This window comes from Ambystoma mexicanum, chromosome 2p, assembly GCF_040938575.1.
Source record: "Ambystoma mexicanum isolate Mex_15411 chromosome 2p, UKY_AmexF1_1, whole genome shotgun sequence".
Taxonomy (NCBI): domain Eukaryota; kingdom Metazoa; phylum Chordata; class Amphibia; order Caudata; family Ambystomatidae; genus Ambystoma; species Ambystoma mexicanum.
This window is the reverse complement of record NC_090923.1, coordinates 953,131,711-953,152,211: the sequence shown is the minus strand read 5'-3', so window position 1 is coordinate 953,152,211 and position 20,501 is coordinate 953,131,711. Positions and strand designations below refer to the sequence as shown.

Below are 20,501 nucleotides of genomic sequence, written 5' to 3'. Positions count from 1 at the left end.
GGAGTATCCTGTGGGAGTCCAGCACATGGCAGCCACCCTTATGCACATGCTATTCGAATTGGGGTTCTCCATCAACCTCAAGAAATCAGTCACTTCCCACTCAGTCCTTAACATTCTTGGGGCTAATTTGGGGTTAATTTGGGGTACGAGGGCGGAGAGCATCTTACCCTCAGAGGGCAAGATCATGACAATCAAGAATGCCAAGGGGTATTTCCTCAGCAGGTCAGTAACTTCGGCATATTGGTACCAACACCTGCTGATAATTATAGCGGCATGTCTCCTGGCAGTGTCACACACAAGTCTCAAAATGAGGAGGCTGCAGCTACATTTCTCAGCCTCTTAGAATCAGGAAATGGGCTCCCAAGCGGCTCTAGTCAGCATACCACAGCACCTTCACTAGGACCTTTTGCGATGGAGGACAGAGGCCAACCTGTTAGTGGGCATGCCGTTCAGGCACCCACTATCGGTGGTCACCATTACCACAGACTCGTCCCTGGAAGGATGGGGGGGCTACCATGGACAATCGGTGTCCACGGACTCTGGTTGAAGCAGGAACAACTAGAGCACATCAGTTGGCTCGAGAGGATGGCCATCTGGCTTGCTCTCAAAGCTTTCCTCCCTGTTGTCCGCAACAAGCTGGTTTGCATTCAGATAGAAAGCTCTGCATGCATGTATTACATAAACAAGCAGGGGGTAGCAGGTCTCCTCCCCTCTGCAGACTATCGATCAAAATATGGGAGTGGGCACTGTCGAACCACATTTACCTATCGGCCGTCCACCTCCCGGAGTAGTGCAGGCTGGGGGCCGACAACTACGAGTGGCAGATGAACGAGGGTGCCCTGAGGGAAATTTCAACATGTGGGGGGCCACCCTCGGGTAGACCTATTTTCCACTGTGAGCAACAGGAGATGTCACCAATTTGCCTCCTGGATGGGACAGGACAGGGCTCTCTGTGGGAGACGTTGCAGATTCAGTTTAATAACATGGGGGGCATACGCTTGTCCCACAACCCCGTTGATTCACCGGGTAATCTGCGAGGTGAAGGAGTCGCGGAGGCTTCGTCTCATCTTGATAGTGCTGCGGTGGCCAGCCAGACCTTGGTTCTCAGAACTCCTCCTACTGTCGGATCAACCTCCAGTCCCCCTTCCAGTGACACCAGCCCCCCTACTATCACAGCAGGGAGGTACAGTCTTACACCCCGCTCCGTAGAAGCTAGCCCTAGCAGCTTGGTTCCTGAGCATGTCACCCTGAAACATCTGCACTTGTCACAGGACAACTTGAGCATAATTTAGGGGGATAGAAGCAGTTCCACAAGGAGTCAATACAGAAGCAAATGGACCAGGTTCTGTTTCTGGGCCAGGGCAAACGAGATAGACCCTCTGGCATGCATGCTAGAACATGTGATGTCTTTTTCCGTGCACCTGGCTCATTCCGGTGTGCAGGTCAACACCTGTCGTGCTTATCTGGCGGCCATAGGGGCTTACAAAAACTCTGGAGATAACCTTCTTCTCCTCCTCCAATCTGGTGGTCAAGAAACATTTGACTGGCCGGACTAGACTGTATCCCCCAGTCAAGTGACTGCACCCGGTATAGGACCTCAATGTGGTACTGGGTCCCCTTGCCCACAATCTGTTGGATCCCATGGCAACAGTGGATATCAGTCTTGTTACCATTAAGACTGCTCTCCTGGTTGACCTTACCTCAGTGCGTAGGATCAGTGAGATCCTGGCCCTAGTAGCATCAGAGCCATATACCACATTGCACCAGGACAAAGTGGTGCTGAGGACGCACCCTGCATTTCTCCCGAAGGTCGTGTCATCTTGTCACATCTTTTCACATTAATGAGGAGATTGTGCTGCCGACCTTCTTTTCAAATCCTAAGGACCAGGCAGAGAAAGAGTTGCACTGTCTCGATGTTGGTCGTGCTCTGAAATTTTATCTGGCCAGGACTTGGGAGCTTCCGTAAATCGGATGCCCTTTTTGACACTTCTGGTGGGTCAAACCATGGCGGTCAAGCATCCAAGGCGTCAATAGCCAGGTGGATGGTGATACCCATCAGCACATGAATTTACCAGCAACCATGCACGCCCACGCGGTCAGAGCCAAGGCCACGGCTATGGCTTTCCAAAGACACGTTCCATGGCAGACCATCAGCAAGGCGGCTACTTGGGCGTCTCCATCAGCCTTCTGCAAGCACTACTGCTTGGATGCCGGTGCCAGATCAGATGCAGCATTTGGCCAGGCAGTTTACAAAAACTTGTTTTCTTAGAGGGGCAACTCTCCTCCCCTGGGCTTCAGTCTGTTGTAATCGCCCATACAGTATGGAGGAAAGGAGACAAGACGTAGAAGTAATTTTATGTTACTCACTGTAGTGACTAAAGTACTCGTAGTCCATAGTCCCCTTTCCTCCATATGTCCCAGCATCCTCCCCTTAAAAAAAACCTTTGTCATTAGGCAAGTGTAATATAGGCGACACGTCAAAGGAGACTGAGGCATGGCGCCGGTGTGCGGCGTCGAGGGAGTGCATGCTCCTGGGGCCACGCCCCCACCTTCAAAGGGCAAGACAATTTTTTCTGGTGAAAAAGGTTGTTTCCCATCCCTAGCGAAGGACGCCCATACAGTATGGAGGAAAGGGGACTCTGGACTAGGAGAACGTTGGTCACTACGGTAACACATTTCTCTCTCTCTCCCTTCCTCCTCCTACTTTCCTCCTTGCACCCCCTATGGTGCTCTGTTTCTCCCATCTTCTCTAAATGCTGCTCTATCTCCTATATACCCCTCTCACTAAGTCTGAAAGGAAGAAGTTCAAAAGGGATACCCTGATCTCCAACTCGCGCCTCCCTATGGCTGATAACTACATAAGTGCTTCCTCCAGACACACACTCACCAACATCCTCTTTGACGTTCCCTCACCAGACCTATGGCCCTTTCGTATGGTCTTGCCTCTCTCCCATCTCTTGCTCTCCCATTAATGGTGGCACTCAGTGGGAGGCCCTCTTGGCCTCCTTCCACTACGCCAAGATCATCATTAATGTCTATTTGAATGGCACCGTCTTGGTCCAGGGCCCTCAGCCCAATTTCCTCCTTTTCGATAAGTGTCTTCCACGTCTTATCAACTTCCTTCTTTCTCCTGTTACTCCTCCTAGCACCTCTAAGGCTCCTTTGCCACCTCCTTCGGCCACCTCTCTGGCACCTTCCTCCTCTCTGGCTATGATGCCACCTCCTGCTACCACCTCTGCCCACTCTCAGGCCCCTCCTCCACCTCCGCTGGGTGTACCTCAAGCCTGACCCCACCCTGGAAGTTTTTCAAATGTGACAACCTGCTCCAAGTCGCTACTCTTAACTTTCGCTCTGCTCTCAAACACTCCTCTGACATCTGCCACCTCCTCGAAGAACTTGGCCTGGATGTCCTTGTTCTCACTAAAACACAGTTCACTGCCAGCTCTGTCATGAGTTTTGACACTTTCCTCCCTGATGGCTACAAGATCCTCTCCGTTCCCAGAAACAACCGACCCGAATGTGGCGAAGCCATGATCTTTCCAGAGTGGGTACCTGCTTCTGTTATTCCTAAGCAGGCCTACTCCTCCTTTAAAGGCCTGGTCTGCAGGTGCTCGCTCTCTCTCCCGGCCTCTCTCTGACTGTGGCCACCATCTGCAGGCCACCTACCTCTCAACGTCTCCTCAGAGACCTCAACATCCACCTGGATGCGTCTAATCCCTCCTCTGGGCTCTGCCACAACCTCTCTCTCTTTCCATTCTACCATCTGGTCTGACACACTCTACTGGTCACACCCAGGATGTTCTCATCTCTTCAGACATCCCCCTCTCTAAACCTCTCACCATTCCTCTCTTGAACTGACCACTTTCTGCTCTCCTCTCACCTGAAACTGTCCCTCAGGCTAAGCCTACCCCCCCCCCCCACTGCCACCTACCTTCTCGGTCATTTGGCCCATGAAGCAAGTGTCGGTGGATGCCTTTGCTGCTACTTTCTCTGCTCCTCCTATACCTGCGGCTTACTCACTCTGACGCAGCTCTCTCTAACCTTCATTTTTCCATCTCCTACACTCTGGACATCCTTGCCCCTGTCACGAGAATCCGTCTGAAGCCTACCTCCAAGCGCAACTCTTGGTATGACGCCGACCTCGCCGCCCTGAAACGCAAGTGCAGGGTGGCTGAGAGGAAGTGGAGTGCTTCAGGCGCATCCTCTGACAAACTGGCCTGCTGCCTGCTCCAAAGGCAATAGATACTCTGTCCTGTCCAAGAAGAGAGTCCACATCCAAGCCCACGTCTCTGCGGCCTCTAACAACACAGCCAAACTCTTTTAAAATCTGCAAGGAGTTGGCCAATCCCTCTGCAGTTTCCACCTCTCCTGTTCCCTCCCAGGCCCTCTGTATGGCTCTAGCTTCTCACTTCACCACTAAAACCCAGTACATCCTGTCCTCCCCTCTTCCACTCCCTCTACCTCTCGTGGCCCCCCTCTGGCTGCCTCTCCCTCTTTTTCTCCGACAACACCTGACGATGTTTCTAGACCAGTCTGATCTATGAAAGTGTTGTCCAAACATGTTTCTCCCTGCTCCTCCAGAACCACCAAAGACCACATTGACACCCTCGCCCCAGCCTTGGCCGATTTCTGCAATCACTCTTTCGTCCCTGGATCCTTCCCCGCTCTCCTCAAGCACTCCCTTGTGCACCCCTCCTTAAAAAGCCTTCTGCTGATCCTACCTGCCTGGCAAACTATCGCCTGATCTCGATCATTCCTTTCCTGGGCAAACTCTTGGAAAAGCTGGTCATCTCCCAGCTTATACTCCACACTGAATCTGTTGTTTATCTCCCTGACCATCAGCCTGGCTTCAGGGCAGCCAGAGGCATGGAAACTGCTCTCCTGAACACCTGTGAAGATCTGCTCACTAATATCGACTCTAGCCTTCCTTCTGTCCTCCTCCTCTTTGACCTTTCCTCTGCCTTTGACACGGTCAATCAAGCCATCCTGATCAAACGACTCTTTGAGAACCTGGGCATCACGGATCAGACCCTAGTGTGGCTGACCACTTTCCTCCTGGACCGACCCTCCCAGGTCAAACTTGGGTCCTTTCTCTCAACCACCTCTCTCTCCACATGTGGTGTTCTCCAGGGCTCTATCCTCTCACCCTGGCTCTTCAATGTCTACTTGGACCCTTTGGCTCACCCGATCTCTACCTTCTGCTCGAACTTTGTTTTATGTTGATGACAGTCAGTTCTTCAGGCTCCCCTCAGCCTCTTTCATAGCTCTCAACCATTTCTGTTGCAAAGGCGGGTGAAATCACCCGATTTTGTTTTTGGCGGGTGAGACGCCCATTGAAATGAATGGGCGTGCAGGAGGCTTGGCGGGTGAGTCAGCCCTTTACAAGGCGGGTGACACCCGCCAAAAGCATGTGAGTTGAGAGCTATGGCCTCTCTTCTCTCTTGCTCATTCCTGAATGTCTATCCGCAATTCAGGATTGGTGGGCCTCCAATGATCTCTGCCTTGATGCCAGTAAGATTGAGATCCTTCTTATTGGGACTCCTGCTCCCGCTTTCCCTCTCTCACTCTGACCCCCCTCCTTGGGCCCCCTTCCTTTGCCTTCCTGTGAGGCTTAAAACCTTGGTGTCATCTTCGACTCCACACCCTCCTCCTCTCCTCGCATCACAGACCTTACCAAGAAGGCCCACTACCAGCTGCACCTCCTCAGTGGTATTCTTCCTTTTCTCACTTTTCCCCAGACGCTCCCCGTCTCCTGAGCCCTGGTTCTCTCTAGGCTGGGCTACTGCAACATCCCCTTTCTCAATCTGCCTTCCGCAACTAATCCAGAACAGAACTGCGAGACTTGCCCTTGTCCTCAAGCCCAGGGACTGTAGCTCTCCAGCCCTGAAATCTCTCCACTGGCTCCCAGTGGCTGCAAGGATCAAGTTCAAGACCCTCTGCATCGTCCACAAGGCTTTCTGGGACTGGGGCCCGCACTACATCCAACTTTCTATTCCAAAATACCTTCCGTCTCAAGCCCATTGCTCAGCTAACTCTGAGGGTCAGACGCTTCTCCAGGCAGAGTGTGGGGGGTAGATCTCTCTCCTCTGCAGGTGCCTCCCTCTGGAATGGCCTCCCTTTGCCTCTCAAACTTGAGCCGGACCACCTCAAATTCCGAAAGCAGCTCAAGACCTTCCTTTTCTCCTCTGCTTTCTCGCTCACTCTCCCCTGCTGACCTATCTGTCCCCTGTGCCGACTGGTTGCTTGGCTACTCTGAGTCTACTGGGCACCAGGTTCCTCCATGATCAGTCTCCCCTGCCTCTGGGCCTACAGCATACTTAAGGGGCTGTAACTGTTAACCACAGTCCCCTGCCTTCTTGCATTTACCCAGAGCTGCGCTGCTCTGGCTGCACTTAATCAGAGCAGTGTTGCCCTGATTGCACTACCCCCCGCCCCTTTCCCTCTCCCTGGCACTTCCCTCTTCTCCCTTCTCCTTGCACTTTACGTCATCGCACTTGCACAATCTGAATGACAAAAGGCCTAGTAAGATAGTTTGTCTTGTCCTCCCTCTGTCTTCCCTCCCCTGTCTTGTCACGCCTAGAAACACTTGTGTACAGGTGAGTTATAAATGACATGTATCATATCAAAAAATACATTGTCCACACATGTAAATATGTAATGTAAGTGGTCTTGTATAGCACCCTTCTGCCACTATTGGTGGTCTTGCTGCGCTTGGCTCTGCAAGAAAAGAGAGGGGAGTTCATTTGGGCGACAGTGCGAGAGAGGCAGATGCAAAACATGTGATGTTGATGTGTGGAGGTTGGAAGTTCCAGGTTCCTGTGTGCCAAATCTGCTTTATCTGGTTTTAATGGAGAAACTTCGAGTATGCTATCCATAGGTAAGAGCCAAAGATCTTTTATAGACTACAGCTCTTTGGGTCTTGTTAGATGCTGATATGGGAGAGTGTGATAGTGCTAAAGAGGTGAGCTTTGTCGTGGTTTTGTTGGTGATAATACACTAATGGCTAGGCCTGTGGTTTCCAGGTATTTACGTGTAGTGTAAGGTGGTCTGAGAGCTTAGAGGGGAGTCTGTTAGCCAGGGGAACAGGGGAGTGTAGGCCTTACAAGGCACACAACCGGCAACCCAACACTTTACTGACCTCTTGAAGACTGGCCCCATTTTACTAGCTCACATTGCCACCCTCAATCCCTCTTTCTCACATACATGCATTGCAACATGACAAGCAAGTTGGCTAATGAGGGAGAAGGGGCAATCTGGAAACTCCATTCAATTCCCATTAGCTATAGCTAAGGTATATGGGGGAGAGAACCTTTGGTTGAGAGAAAGGGCTACTTTTTTTTTTTAATTTTTTTTTTAAACTTTTATTTATTCAGCTCGGTGACACAAGTACAGGTGAGTCAACATAAAGCATACAGGGTAAACAGTAATCAAACAGTATGAATACGCATAGTTTATACAAGCAAAGCATCAGAGGGAAAAGAAAAAAAAACGGCAAGAAAGAAAGGAATTGGGTGCATATACACGTGAGGGCCCATGAGAGGTCGGACCACCCATACATGAGGGGGATAATTCAAAGGGGAATCTTGAAAACAGTGTGGGGGGTGGGTCAAGCAGAGGGAGGAGAAGACCCCGGATCCGAGTCAGATTCAATGGAGGACATAAATAAACGAAACTGCAGCCATATATCCCTGGGCCTGGAATGAGTGGGCTGTTGTGTCGCCCAGACCTCCTCCGTGTCAGAGGCCCACGTCACTGCCCTAAGCCATTGTGCGTGGGTAGGGGTGTAAGGCCGAAGCCAACAAAGCAGAATTGTGCGCACAGCAAGTAGCATGCACAGGCCAGCAAGTTTTCTGGAGTCACGGTGGAGGTCGGGGAAGTCGTGAAACAAACATGTCATTGGGGATAAGAGGATGTGGGAATCAAGGATAGAGGACATAGTAGAGCACACCGAGGTCCAGAATTGGGCAAGTCGGGGGCAAGACCACAGCATGTGAAGATAGTCTGCATTCTCGCACGTGCATCTGGGGCATCCAGGGGGGGAGTCGTTTGAAATGCGATGTAGTCTGGCCGGAGTGTAGTGGTATCTATGGAGTACCTTGAATTGAATCAATTTGAATCGGGAGTTGAAAGAGACATCCCGGGTGCGTGAACACATGTGGGCCCAGCGTTCGTCAGTCATATCGAGTCCAAGGTCGATCTCCCAATAGTGCCGGAGTTTAGAGAATGTGGGGGGCGACCTAGTTTGGAGAAGAGTGTATAATCTCGAGATTTTGCCCCTCAGGGGGACGGGAGAGGTTAATTCAGCAATTGCAGGCTCGTCAGGAGGTAACGCCGGGAAGCATGTGTACTTGTGTTTGAGTACCCTACGGAGTGAAGAATATTGAAGCCAGACAGAAGGTCTCTGCCTGAGAGAAGCCGGGAGGTCAGGCCACTCAATGAAAATGCCTTGATCAAAGAGGTCACGGAGTAGTTCATACCCGGCGCCGGCCCAGCAACGAACCACGGAGGGAGGGACCCGTGGGACCTCAGGGTAGAAATTCCAGATCGGAAGATTACCATGAAAGGGGTGAGTAACACCTAGTATCCGCCATAATCTGGACAAGGCCAGCGATGTGCATGTCGCAGGGTCCATGGAGCCCGGTACCATTGGGATGGGTGAGATCACAAGAGATCGAATGTCGCGGTCGCTGACTGACAGTCTCTCCAGCCTAACATGAGGAGGGGAGTCTGGGGTAGCGAACCAATGCGCAGTGTGTTGGAGTTGTGCAGCCAACCAGTACCTAAAAAAGTCTGGTGCACCGAATCCACCAGTTTCCATCGGAGCAGAAAGCGTCTCAAGTTTTAGGCGGACAGCACCAGAATGCCAAAGGAATGAGTTCAGGGTGCGAGACAACGTCTGGAAGTAGTCTGTTCCCGGCCACTGGGGGATGTTGGCAAACTTATACAGTAGCTGTGGAAGTACCACCATCTTCAGAACTCCTATCCTACCCGCCAATGAGATCGGAAGTTTATCCCAGCCCTGTATTTTAACTGCAAGGTTCACTAGATATGACTGGTAGTTTTCCTGCAGGACCCGTTCGGTATGCCTGGACACCACCACGCCCAAGTAAGTGAACTCAGATTGGGCCCATGCGAATCCCATGGTGTCAGGAGGCGGAGGAGTACTAGGAGTGAGCGGGAAGAGGGTTGATTTGGAGCAGTTTACCGTGAGACCAGAGATACGACCAAATAGGGCAACATCTTCCAGTATAGGGGCCAGGTTAATCTCAGGGGAACGGATATAAAGGAGGGCGTCATCAGCATACAGAAAGACTATATCTGAGGAGCCAGCTGTGCGCAGGCCCCTATGGGAATGGTTCTGGCGCAGCATGTCGGCGAACGGCTCCATCGCTAAAGCAAAGATTAAGGGCGAAAGGGGACAACCCTGTCTAGTGCCCCTGGCAACGTGGAAAAGAGGGGAACAGCGGCCCTCGGTGCGGACTCTGGCCACTGGATCGGAGTAGAGTAGTTTTATCCAAGACACAAATGTGGGGCCGAATTTGCACCTGTCAAGTACCCGCCACAGGTAGTTCCATGAGACCGAGTCAAAGGCCTTTTGCATATCTAGGGCCGCGGTCACCGCATGTACATCAGGGCTTACTCTACTTATAATGCTAAATAGACGTCTCAAATTCAAGGAGGTGGAACGGTTCGGGATAAAACCCGACTGGTCTGGGTGAATGATGTGTGGCATGAGGGGGATAAGCCGCAGAGCGAGTGCCTTAGCATATATCTTGACATCACAGTTAATCAATGAAAGCGGGCGGTAAGAGCCGCATTGGGTAGAGGGTTTGTTAGGTTTGAGCAGGACTGTGATAGTAGCTTCACGGAGTGAGGGGGGGAACCGACCTATCTCCACAGACTCCTCCCAGAGTGCCGTCAGATGGGGAAGCAGGAGCGATTTAAAGCGTTTATAGAACTCGATGGGTATACCATCCGAGCCTGGAGATTTGCCTGAAGCCAGGGAGTCCATGGCCTCCGAGAACTCCTGAGGGGTGAGCGAGCTCTCGAGGGCTCCAATAGTGGCGGGAGAGAGGGCCGAGAGGGGAAGTCTGTCAAGGTAAGCATCAATTTCGGCCGTAGTGGCAACGTCGGAGTGAGCGTACAAGGATTGATAAAAGGAGAGGAATTCAGCATTGACCTCTCCAGAGGAAGTGGCCAGTGACCCATCCGGTCTCTCAATCCCGGGAATGGATGTGGGGCCGAATTCTCGGCGAAGCAGTCTAGCCAAGAGCCGGCTGGGGCGCTCACCCTCTCCGTATCTTCTTGCCTGACCGGGGCTGTCCAGGAACTTCAGCTCGCGGTCAGCGAGCGAGCGAAAGGTGTCCAGCTCTGTGCCAATTAACGCAAGGATTTCCGGATTCGGGTCCGAGGTGTACTGGGCTTCCAGCCTAGATAGTGTGGCCTCACTCACAGCGATTTCCCTCCGGATAGTTTTAAGGATACCGTTCTCCTTGGAGAGGGCGATGCCTCTGATATAGACCTTGAAGGCCTCCCATAGTACGGCTTGCGAGGAAACTGAGTCAGTGTTGATCCTGAAGAACTCCTCAATTGCCGACTCCACCTCCGAGCAAAAGACCGGGTCGAGGAGAGAGAGGGGTTTCATCCTCCAGTACCTGGCCCGATCCCGATCGAGGCCCCAGCACAGGGTGACAGTCACCGGGGAGTGGTCCGATAGGGTCCTAGGGAGAATCGCCATATTAGTCACGGTCTTAAGTAGGTCGCCAGATAACAACCACCTATCAATCCGGGAGAAGGAATCGTGAACCGAGGAGTAAAAAGAATAGGAGCGGGAGTCTGGGTATAGGAACCTCCAGGCATCAAACAAGGATAGACGAGGAAGTGAGGAGAGTGCGGTGTATGCTGCTCTGGAGAGTTGACGTGGTCTGGAACCGGATCTATCGAGATCCACATCAAATATCGTATTGAAGTCACCTCCCCAGAGTATCGGTATCAGGGGGAAACCTGCTAGGAGATTTATGAGATCAATATAAAAGTCGGGATCGTCAATGTTAGGGCCATATATATTGAGCAATACAATCTCTCTATTTTGTAGAACACCATGGAGAAGAACGTACCTGCCCTGGGGGTCGATTAGGGTAGTAGTGGGGACAAATCTAAGGCTCCTATGAATGAGGGTCATGACCCCGCGGCTCTGGGTGGAGTAAGTAGTGAAGTACCTCTGTGGGCCCCATGATCTTGCGAACTTGTCACAAAACTCCGTGCGTGCATGCGTTTCCTGAAGGAACAGGACTTTGGCCCGGTGTCGTTCGGCCTGAAGTTGTAACAACCTCATCTTTTTGTGGTTTCCCAACCCCCTTACATTCCAACTCATGAACGTCAAAGGATCCTCACCAATCCCTCCACCAGTAGCCATCGAAAAACACGGGTGTATGAAAGTATGCACCCCATGGTCGTCTCCCAGTGCGTGCAAATCTGTATTGCCACTGGGGGCATAGTAATTCGTACTCAACCTTCCCTGTGAACACCAAGCTTTTTTTAACATAAAACCCCATTCCCCCCTCCCCCTCCCACATTCCTCCCCCAAACGGAGGGATGACCACCCTATACCCTAACAGGAAAAACAAAAACAGTGGCATCAACGCCTGGGGGGCCTGTGAAGTGGCCTGGCGGTGATGCTCCGAACCGTGAGGCAGTGAACGGATAGCTGTATATGCCCGTTATTAGTAACCATATCCCTCTAAAGGAGGTCCCGCGAGGGCGGGGGCAGGGGCAGTTATGGCAAACACAATGCAAATCAATCTGTCGGGGAAAGCCGACTACGTAGCATAAAACAATGTGCAGAAGACATCATAGGCAAAAGAAACACAACAAGAAAGCAACTGGCTTAATTAGGTGCAGTCAAGTGTTCTCGTCGGGACACCATAGGACAATGACAAAGTGTTGATGGGCCGAAACAGTGCCGAAGTAGGATAGAGAGGTATCCGCTGATCGAATGTTCTAAAACAATAGTGTGCCAGTGATAGTGTTCGCTAGCAGATTGTTTCAACCAGGAAAGCGTTCGTCTATGAACCTAGAGGCTTCCTCAGGCAACGTAAAAAAATAAACACGACTGGCGTGTTCAACACGTAGCTTAGCGGGATACAGCATAGAGTATTTCACCTGGAGGTCGCGTAATCTCTTCTTCACTGCAAGGAAGGTCCTGCGCTCCCGTTGTACTGCCATCGAAAAGTCCGGATAAAGATGGATCCTAGCACCACCTAGGAGGAGATCTCCCTTGGCCCTCGCCGCCCTGAGGAGAGTGTCTCGATCTCGAAAGTTTAAAAGCCTAGCAATTATCGGGCGTGGAGGCGCTCCGGGTTTTGGTTTCGCCGTGAGAGAGCGGTGGGCCCTCTCGATCGCAAACTGCGGGGAGAGTTTCGGGGAATCGAGGAGTTGAAGCAGCATACTCTCCACATAGTCCTCCATAGGTCCTTGCAGACCATCCTCCGGAACCCCGACAACGCGGAGGTTGTTGCGTCTCGAGCGAGACTCTAGGTCTTCATTTTTCTTCTCCACTTCGGCAACTCGGGTGGATAGCGTAGACACCTCTGCGCGGAGAGAACCCAGGCCGTCCTCGGCAGTGCTCACCCGCTCCTCAATCTCGGTCACTCGACCATCGGTTCTCTCCATGTGCGCCTTGATGGAGGATATCGTGCCATTCATATCGTCGAGCTTACTGTGTATAGTGGTAAACCCTTCGCGGATAAACTCCAACATTTTCTGGGAGTCGGGTGGTTCCGGGGTGAGTGAGGCGTCTTGCGTAGATGTCTCCCCTCCAAGGGGGGTCGGGGGTTTAGCGAACATGTTGATGGAGGATTGCTTCTTGCCGGTCCGTGTCGACATGTCGCCGATGCAGGGGTAGGCCCAGGCCGCGCCGAGCAACGGGTGTATCGGCCCGTGCGAGATCAAGGTGGCCGGCGGGAAGAATTTGGCTGGAAAACCGCGTTACGGTTGTAGGGGGGCCACCCTATGTGTAGTCGATGGGACTCGGTATAGGTCGTTGAAGGTCGGATAGCAAACAGCACACCGCCCTGGATGGGGCAGCGGAGCGGAACGCTCAGGAGTCCGGAGAGGGAGCCGCACGCCGAGCGCGGGGCGCCCCTCCCCCACACAGTAGGCCGCACGCCGCGGGGCTCAAGTAAAGGGTCCTGGAGCCGATTATGGGGACCAGCAGGCACGCAGCTCCGCCCAGCACGCAGAGGTCCGAAACTCCGCAATGGAGAAGGTCCGGAGATCGAAACTCGCACAGTAGATTCCCCGTCCGGTTAATGACCCAGGCCGGGGACCAGCTTCGCGTTGTGCCAGGGCAAACAGGAGATTTTCAGCGAGAGGTTGCCGCGCGGGACGGAGCGATGAATCAGGCGGCCATCTTGCGTCGAGCGCAACAGCGCCCCCCGAGAAAGGGCTACTTAACATTTATTGCTGCATTCACCCATTTTGCCTTCCTTAGTTTAGTATGCTGGTTGGCAGGTTGATATATGCCTCAAAGCTCGCTCTTGCATGTTCAGGTGCTGTGTTCACCGGCCTGCTGGGGATTCTGTCGTCAAGGGCAGGCCAGTCCGTACGACGTCCTATCATCCACAGATTTTTCAAAGCCTGCCACTACATCTGATTTTTTTAGGGGGATGGGAAAGGGCACACGGGTTTGGGGGGTTAGGGAATAGGTAAAATAGGTAACGGAGGGATTTTGGGGGGGCCCAGCCCAAAAAAGAATAATAATTTCATGAACATTTCCACATTGTGAAATGCCAGGCTTTGAAAATTCCGGCAATTAAATGAAATGGAACCGGCCTGTCTTTGGCATGGCACAGAGGAGTTTGCTAAGCGTTCGTCAGGCGGTCGGGTTAGCAACCATAATCCCTGCTTGAATTCCTCATAGGAGGTCCCTCATGCTGTCTCCTACAAGCCAAACTCTTCTCGCACAGGCCACATTGCCTTTTTGGCCTTCTCCCATACCCCACCGCCCAACATCCACAACTCACAAGGTTTTAAGATGGTACCAGACTTCGGTATCTGAGGGATGCTGCAACATTGCAGGAGGTTCTTCACGATGAAACAACTAGCAGAAAAGATATAAGGTGGTGTGTAGAGTCCTCAAAGGTGCAGCACCTTGACTTAAAGAGGATGCAGCAGGAAGTTGGGGAGCAGCATGCTGGCAGTGACAAATGGGTTTATGCAGGGTTGGGGAAATAGGATGAACTTTCCAATAACACTGAAAACGCGAGTTTGCAGACTCTCTGGCTCCTTTCTGGGTAACAATCTGCAGCCAATGTCCCAGCAAAGTTTTGCGCCACAGTTCAATTATGGAACCAGGGGGAATGACTGTGCATTATTTATCCAGATATTAAGGGCTGTCCTTTCCATGATAGGGATGGGTTGTCAGGTTTTGGCAAATGCACATGGTGTGTGATCTGTTTTCCACAAGGGGGTTCCTGCAGCCAGAAAATTACCACCCTACCCATTAACTGCTGTTTACACTGCAAAAGAGAGGAAGGTGCAGAAAGGTTTCACTTTCTGCAGAAAGTGCTGGGTTGGGAGTGGTGTGTGTGACTGGATTGTGCTCTTGCATTTACAACTTTTGCACAAGTTCGTATGTCAGAGGAGGATTAATGGCAGAGAGTTGTCTGCGTAGTTTGGACTAGTACAAAAGCTTTGAAAAATAAGCCATGTAGACTCCTTTTGATTGCCTGGTCACTTTCTACTTCTCTTGTAGTGCCTGTTCTCTTTATTTAGAGGGATAGCTTTGCTGTCTAATGCCTAAGCATGTAAGATAGTCTAAGCAATTTAGGGAGATAATTGTGAAGCCTAAGGTCAGACCATGTACGGTGAAGGTCATGCCATTTAGGGGCATGTGTCTGCTTTGTTCAGCCTGACCGTGTATGGTGCGGGACATGTGATTTAGGTGGTATGGCTCTGCTCTTTATGCCTGGCCTTGTAAGTTGTGGTGCATGTGATTTAGGGGCTGGAGTATGTATGGCATGTGTGATATGGGGTGGATAGCCCTGCTCTCATACAGTGCATGAGATGTGGTTTACGTAGACAGCCCTGCTCTCTAAAGCTTATTCATTTACGGTACAGTATATGCCATTGTGGATAGTTTGTTTAAGGTCTGACTATGTACAATGCAGGACATGTGATTTAGGAGGGTATCCCTGATGTCTGCACCCTGACCATGTACGGAGCAAGAAGAGTGATTTAGGAGGATAGTTCCTTTATTAGTAATCTGTTGCATTACTCCCTGCCTCCCTCTTCCCTGTCCCAGTACTCCAATAGTAACTGAAGTTTTATAAGTGGTTTAATTAAAAAATAAAAGTATACATTGACAACATACTAGCCATAGCCTGCGTGTGCAGTTACCCATGGGGCCCACATCTTTAGATTGTTTTTTTTCTGCTATTGGTACTGTCACGAGGGGGCAAGTGCAAAAATGAAAACGTGTCAAGGACTGCTGCGCTGTGGGGGGACATTGCACCAATGTGGCACATAAAATCTGCTCATCCACAGCATGGAGGGTCCCTGAGTTACGCCACAACTCCCAGCCCAGGCACCATAAAGAACATGTTATATTGAGAATGTCTAACATTAACAGCTTTATATGCTCCTGGTTTTAAGCCGCCAGTACCACTGCTACAAATGTAGAAAATTAATTCTAATTTCCTCTGAGTGTACCTCTGGATTACCAACTGTTTGGACATTGCTTTGTAGAGTAGGATGTCCCTGGAGGGCCAACAACTCAATAATTCGAGGATACAAACTTTGACTTCACAAAATCTCCCCTAGGTCAGTCAGTCAGACAGACCAGGAATATCACACCCGAGTTGGCTCATCCCGGAAACATTCACTAGGAGCTTCCTTATTATTTCTAGATCTTCCCCTAGTTCCGTAGGACTTTGGTCTAACCCGTGCCCTGACTTTAAATACACTTCGATGAAACACACCTACTCTTTGTCGCATATATCACTGTTTGAACTTGCTCCACTAGTGTTAATCGCTTCCAGTTTCAACATTCCATGAAAGACATGTTTGGGTTGGTTTCCTTATGTAATACCTCTCTAAGCTACCATTTTCCTATGCAAACTAAATGTCAAAATTAAAGGGGAAATTAAGTTTCCCTTCACTACTCCTCTTAAGCGAGTTAATGGTGCCAAACCTAAATGGGAGACGGAACGCCCCCCACATCAACCCGCTGCACTGGCAGCCTTAAGGACACACCAGTGCTCCCAACACAAAAGTATTTAAGCCAAGGAGCAGGGCTAAAAGAACCTCAATCCCAATAATTCAGCCAGGCTCACAAACAGCAGATATTGTCCATTGTCCATTCGTCCATTGAAAGAGACAGCACAGCTGCAACAATTAAAATGTTTACTTGCGGACTGTATCAAATCAGTGTTCAGAATAGTGTTCTTCGGAATCAATTGATATACAATCTTACTAGATTTGCCACAAAAAGTATTCAATTTCTTATCCGCTAAGGTCCATAAAATACAAACAAGCCATTCTACAGTCTAAAGGTGACATATACAATCCGAGGTTCTAAAAAGAAAACTCGGGCATGAGAGAGCTTTTTGCCATATTCTTCAAAATTGAAATGCCAGCTCCTTCCCCAGATAACTGCATTAAAGACCTCCCCTGGTGCAGGAATATCCAAAATGCACTCCTCAGTAAAATCTCACTACTCCAAACTAAAATCGCTACAAAAAGGATTAAACTAGTGTCTGCCTATCAGCCGTCAGACCAACGGCCTGCACCCTCTGACACCACCCCCTAGGTTCGAATTCACACTGGTCTCGACCACTGAAACCACCAAAGTCATCAAAGGCTTGAAACCTTCCAGATGTCAAGGAGACATCTGGCCAGCCTCTCTCATAAGAGTGTGCAGAAGAGCTTGCCCCTTTTATCACACACCGATTAATGACTCCTTTTCTTCGGTTAATGTATCAGAGAACCTAAGAGAGGCCTGGGTACTCCCACTCATCAAAAAACCCACCCTAAATGCCAACATTCCCACTGGCTACCGACCTATCACAACTGTACCATTCCTCCTCAAAATACTTGATAGAGTGGCCTACCTGCAAATACAAAAATACCTTGAAAATCACAACCTTCTTGGCCTTAGCAATCAGGCTTCCGCCTTGGTCACGGAACAGAAACCGCCCTTCTGGACCTAAAGATTCAAATGGATGAAATCAAAGACAAAGCTAACCTAGCCATCCTCCCTCTACTGGAGCTTTCAGCAGCCTTTGATTTGGTAAATCCCAGAATACTCTGCCAACACCTCGCCCTAGCTGCCCACTTCTCGACCAAAGCCATAACCTGGATAAGAGTCCTCCTTGTCCTACCGCCCAACGAGAGTGTTCTCCTCCACCGCGACAGTCGCCCCCACCCCCCCGACCCTTCACTTGTGCTGTGCCTCAAGGCTCATGTGTCTCACCAACACTGTACAATATCTTCACCAAGCCATTCTTTGACCTCCTAGACAAACTGGGTGTCACCTACACTAACTTTGCGGATGACACTCAAATTCTCCTACCCATCACCGGCAACTACAACACAGACCTCATCGCATTGAGCGAAATATACCAAGCCATCCAGGCCTGGATGGCACAACATGAGCTTGTTTAAACGATGAGAAAACAGAACTGTTCCTTATTGGTGCACAATCCTGACTAAACAAACTCTCCCAACTCCTAAAAATCCTTTACTATTGACAGTAATATCACAGTATACAAAAAAGGAAAAAAACCCTAAGAATCTATCTAGATTCCACATTATCCTTAACGAGATGGGTAAATGCAATTGCTTCAGCTGCAGAATACATTACTAAATGAATCAACACCTGCAGCCCCTTCCTGACCACTGTTAATTGCATTACACTTGCGAGAGCCCTCACACTTTCCAGGATAGACTACTGTAATTCCCTCTTTGCAGGGTCCAACTCAGCCAATATAACAAATTATCCCGAATAACGCAGTAAGAGCAGCAATCAACATCCCTAAAAAAGAACACATCTCCGCAGCCAGACGCAACATTCACTGGTTCCCGGTCCGATAACGGATCATGTTCAAAACACTATCCTTAACCCACAAATGTTTAGCGAACAGAGACCATCTCTATCTATCTATCTATCCAGACAAATTACGAAGACCCAATCTAACAGACCTACCCTGTCTGCCTACTCGCAGCTTCTTACCATCCCCAGATACAGACGTCAGAAAGCGGGAGGTAGCAGTTTCCCTGTGATTGCAGCCAAACAATGGAACGCCCTTCCCCTAGCGCTCAGATCAGATCCATCCCTCTGGTCCTTCCGCAAAGACCACAAAACCTGGCTCTTTCCCCAAGAAATCCAAAGGAACCGAACTTGCACAACTTTCCTTGCTTCTGGCATTCTGTCTCGGCTTAGCTACTTTCAAACCTTCACTTTGTTGTAATTTAACTGAACTATTATATCATGTGCATTACCAAGTGTTTCTCTTAACTACATTGTAACTACCATTCTTACGTAATCTAGCACATATTGTTATATTCGCGTCTATCACCAAGTATGGCTCTAAACTACCAATTGTATGTAATCTAGCACCCAGAGACCCCTGTGTTTGGTGAGCTTTACAAATGTCAAAATAAATAAAGGTCATATTGTCTCCCTATACTTCCTAGTTGGCACCATAGACCCTACATAGTGTCCAATGTTCTCTCTGAGAAATGAGAAACACAACTTCTGCTGTATAGTGTACATAACAAATAACCAATAAATAAATAGGGAACATTAACTACAGTCTACTTGGAGTTACTCCTTCAATTGTTTTTGTTTTTCTCCCCACTCTTTCAGACAGTCCCCTCGAAGCCTCTTTCCTGGTCTACCATGCTTCCGGAAGATTCCAGTCGCTCGTTGCTGAAGGTAATGACCAAATGAGGGAGGTTTTGCCTTATTGGTGAACTGTCTGCTGTTGTTTGTGAATGCAGGGTTCTAGTGCAGCTCAGCTCCATAGAAATATAAGGAAGTCTAGTTTTGTAGTTTTGACATTTTTGGCTGAGATTGCTCTGTTGGGTTGGGTGAAGTTTAGACTCTTAGAGGGACTTTTGCTCCCACACTTGCACTGAAGTTGCATATACAAATGCTGGCTTGCCTGAAAGGCATAGAGTATGTGGCAAATGTAATCGTTTTCTTAATTTTGACATCTCAATGCTGAAAAAGAGGTTCAGAGTTGTGCTGAGTGACAGCTCAAATGTCCTAGGCACTGTGGCTGTAGGGTGAGCCACCCCAATACTCTTGCTTTTTTGTACTGTTTCACCAAACATTTATTCTTGGGAGGCCTGCCCCACTGCCTCTTGTTGGGATATAGCTCAGTGTGTTGTGCCCCCTGTGTTTCTTTTTCTTGGCCACATATAGGGACCTCAGCGCCCTATCCCGCAGACCCTAACAAAACAAGTGCTTGGACTCGGGTAAGCAAGAAATTGCAATTTGACCGCTAGGTACAAGAACAAAATGCTTGTTAGAGGCCCTTTATTCACTCTATATAGCTACACACATAACTAACACATAACATATAGTCAATTATACATAAACATAGAAAGAGAGCATCACCGTTAATATGGTTGCAGAAGACACCTTCATCTCGGCCACCATAACACTGCTTAGTCCCAGAGCAGGTAGGCAGAGATATCACTCGTACTAATGGGGTCTGGAGCGGAGCGTCCTCCCTCTCAGCGAGACTGCATCACCCTGGGTCCAATTCTCTGTCTTCCATGCGGAATAACTCTACTCTTTATGGGGGAATCCCCGCCCCTTCATGGTTACTAGACTGCCCTCTGCCGAAGAACAGACAGCAAGCCTGGGGAGCAAAGAGTGGAAAATTCCAGTTAGAAGTGGAAAAAGCCAGCTTCTCTCCCTCGCCTTCGTTCCCAGCAGCCCTAATTACTGCACCTGCAGAGCGCTCCGACTCCCTTTTTGGCTCGTCCTTCGGCAGACATTACAACTATCCTTCACAGCTAGCTCATCTGACATTATGTGACATTGCCTCCTTTGCAGAATTCACGTTTGCTTACTCAGCCCACGAAAACGTAGTCTTTCATTGTGGTAGTGGAAGTGAATGTCCAAAGTGGCTGCGCACCCGCGCCATGTTATTTTAGCTCATTTTCACACACGCACTCCACCCCCTCAGATACCTTATGCAGGCCAAACCAGAGCCCTCTTTGTGGGAGGGCAAAAGGGGCACATGCACTGGGCCCCCAATTTGGGAAGGGACCTCACCTGGCTACCTTTTGGAAAGAGGTCTTTGGAAACCTTTAGCAAAGCATAAATAACTCACGTCATTTTATTGTCTTCATGTGAACTTTTGTGGTTCTGATCCTGCTACTTGGCGGTTGACAACTGTACTCTGAACTGATTATTTTATCCTGTAATCAGTAGTGCGTTCACTGGTGCTGCATACAGTTCGCGTTCACTAAAGCTCAACTTGTGT

General features: G+C 49.9%; 1 protein-coding gene across 2 annotated transcripts in view; it reads left to right on the top strand.

Annotated features, from left to right (window-relative positions):
- LOC138566955 (serine/threonine-protein kinase MRCK alpha-like) overlaps nucleotides 1–20,501 on the top strand; it is a 2,642,347-nt gene that overhangs the window by 1,509,978 nt on the left and 1,111,868 nt on the right. For both annotated transcript variants that reach the window (XM_069644738.1, XM_069644739.1), the window contains exon 23: nucleotides 18,869–18,937. In XM_069644738.1, coding sequence (XP_069500839.1) covers nucleotides 18,869–18,937 — 69 coding nt within the window. The remainder of the gene's footprint in view (nucleotides 1–18,868; nucleotides 18,938–20,501) is intronic.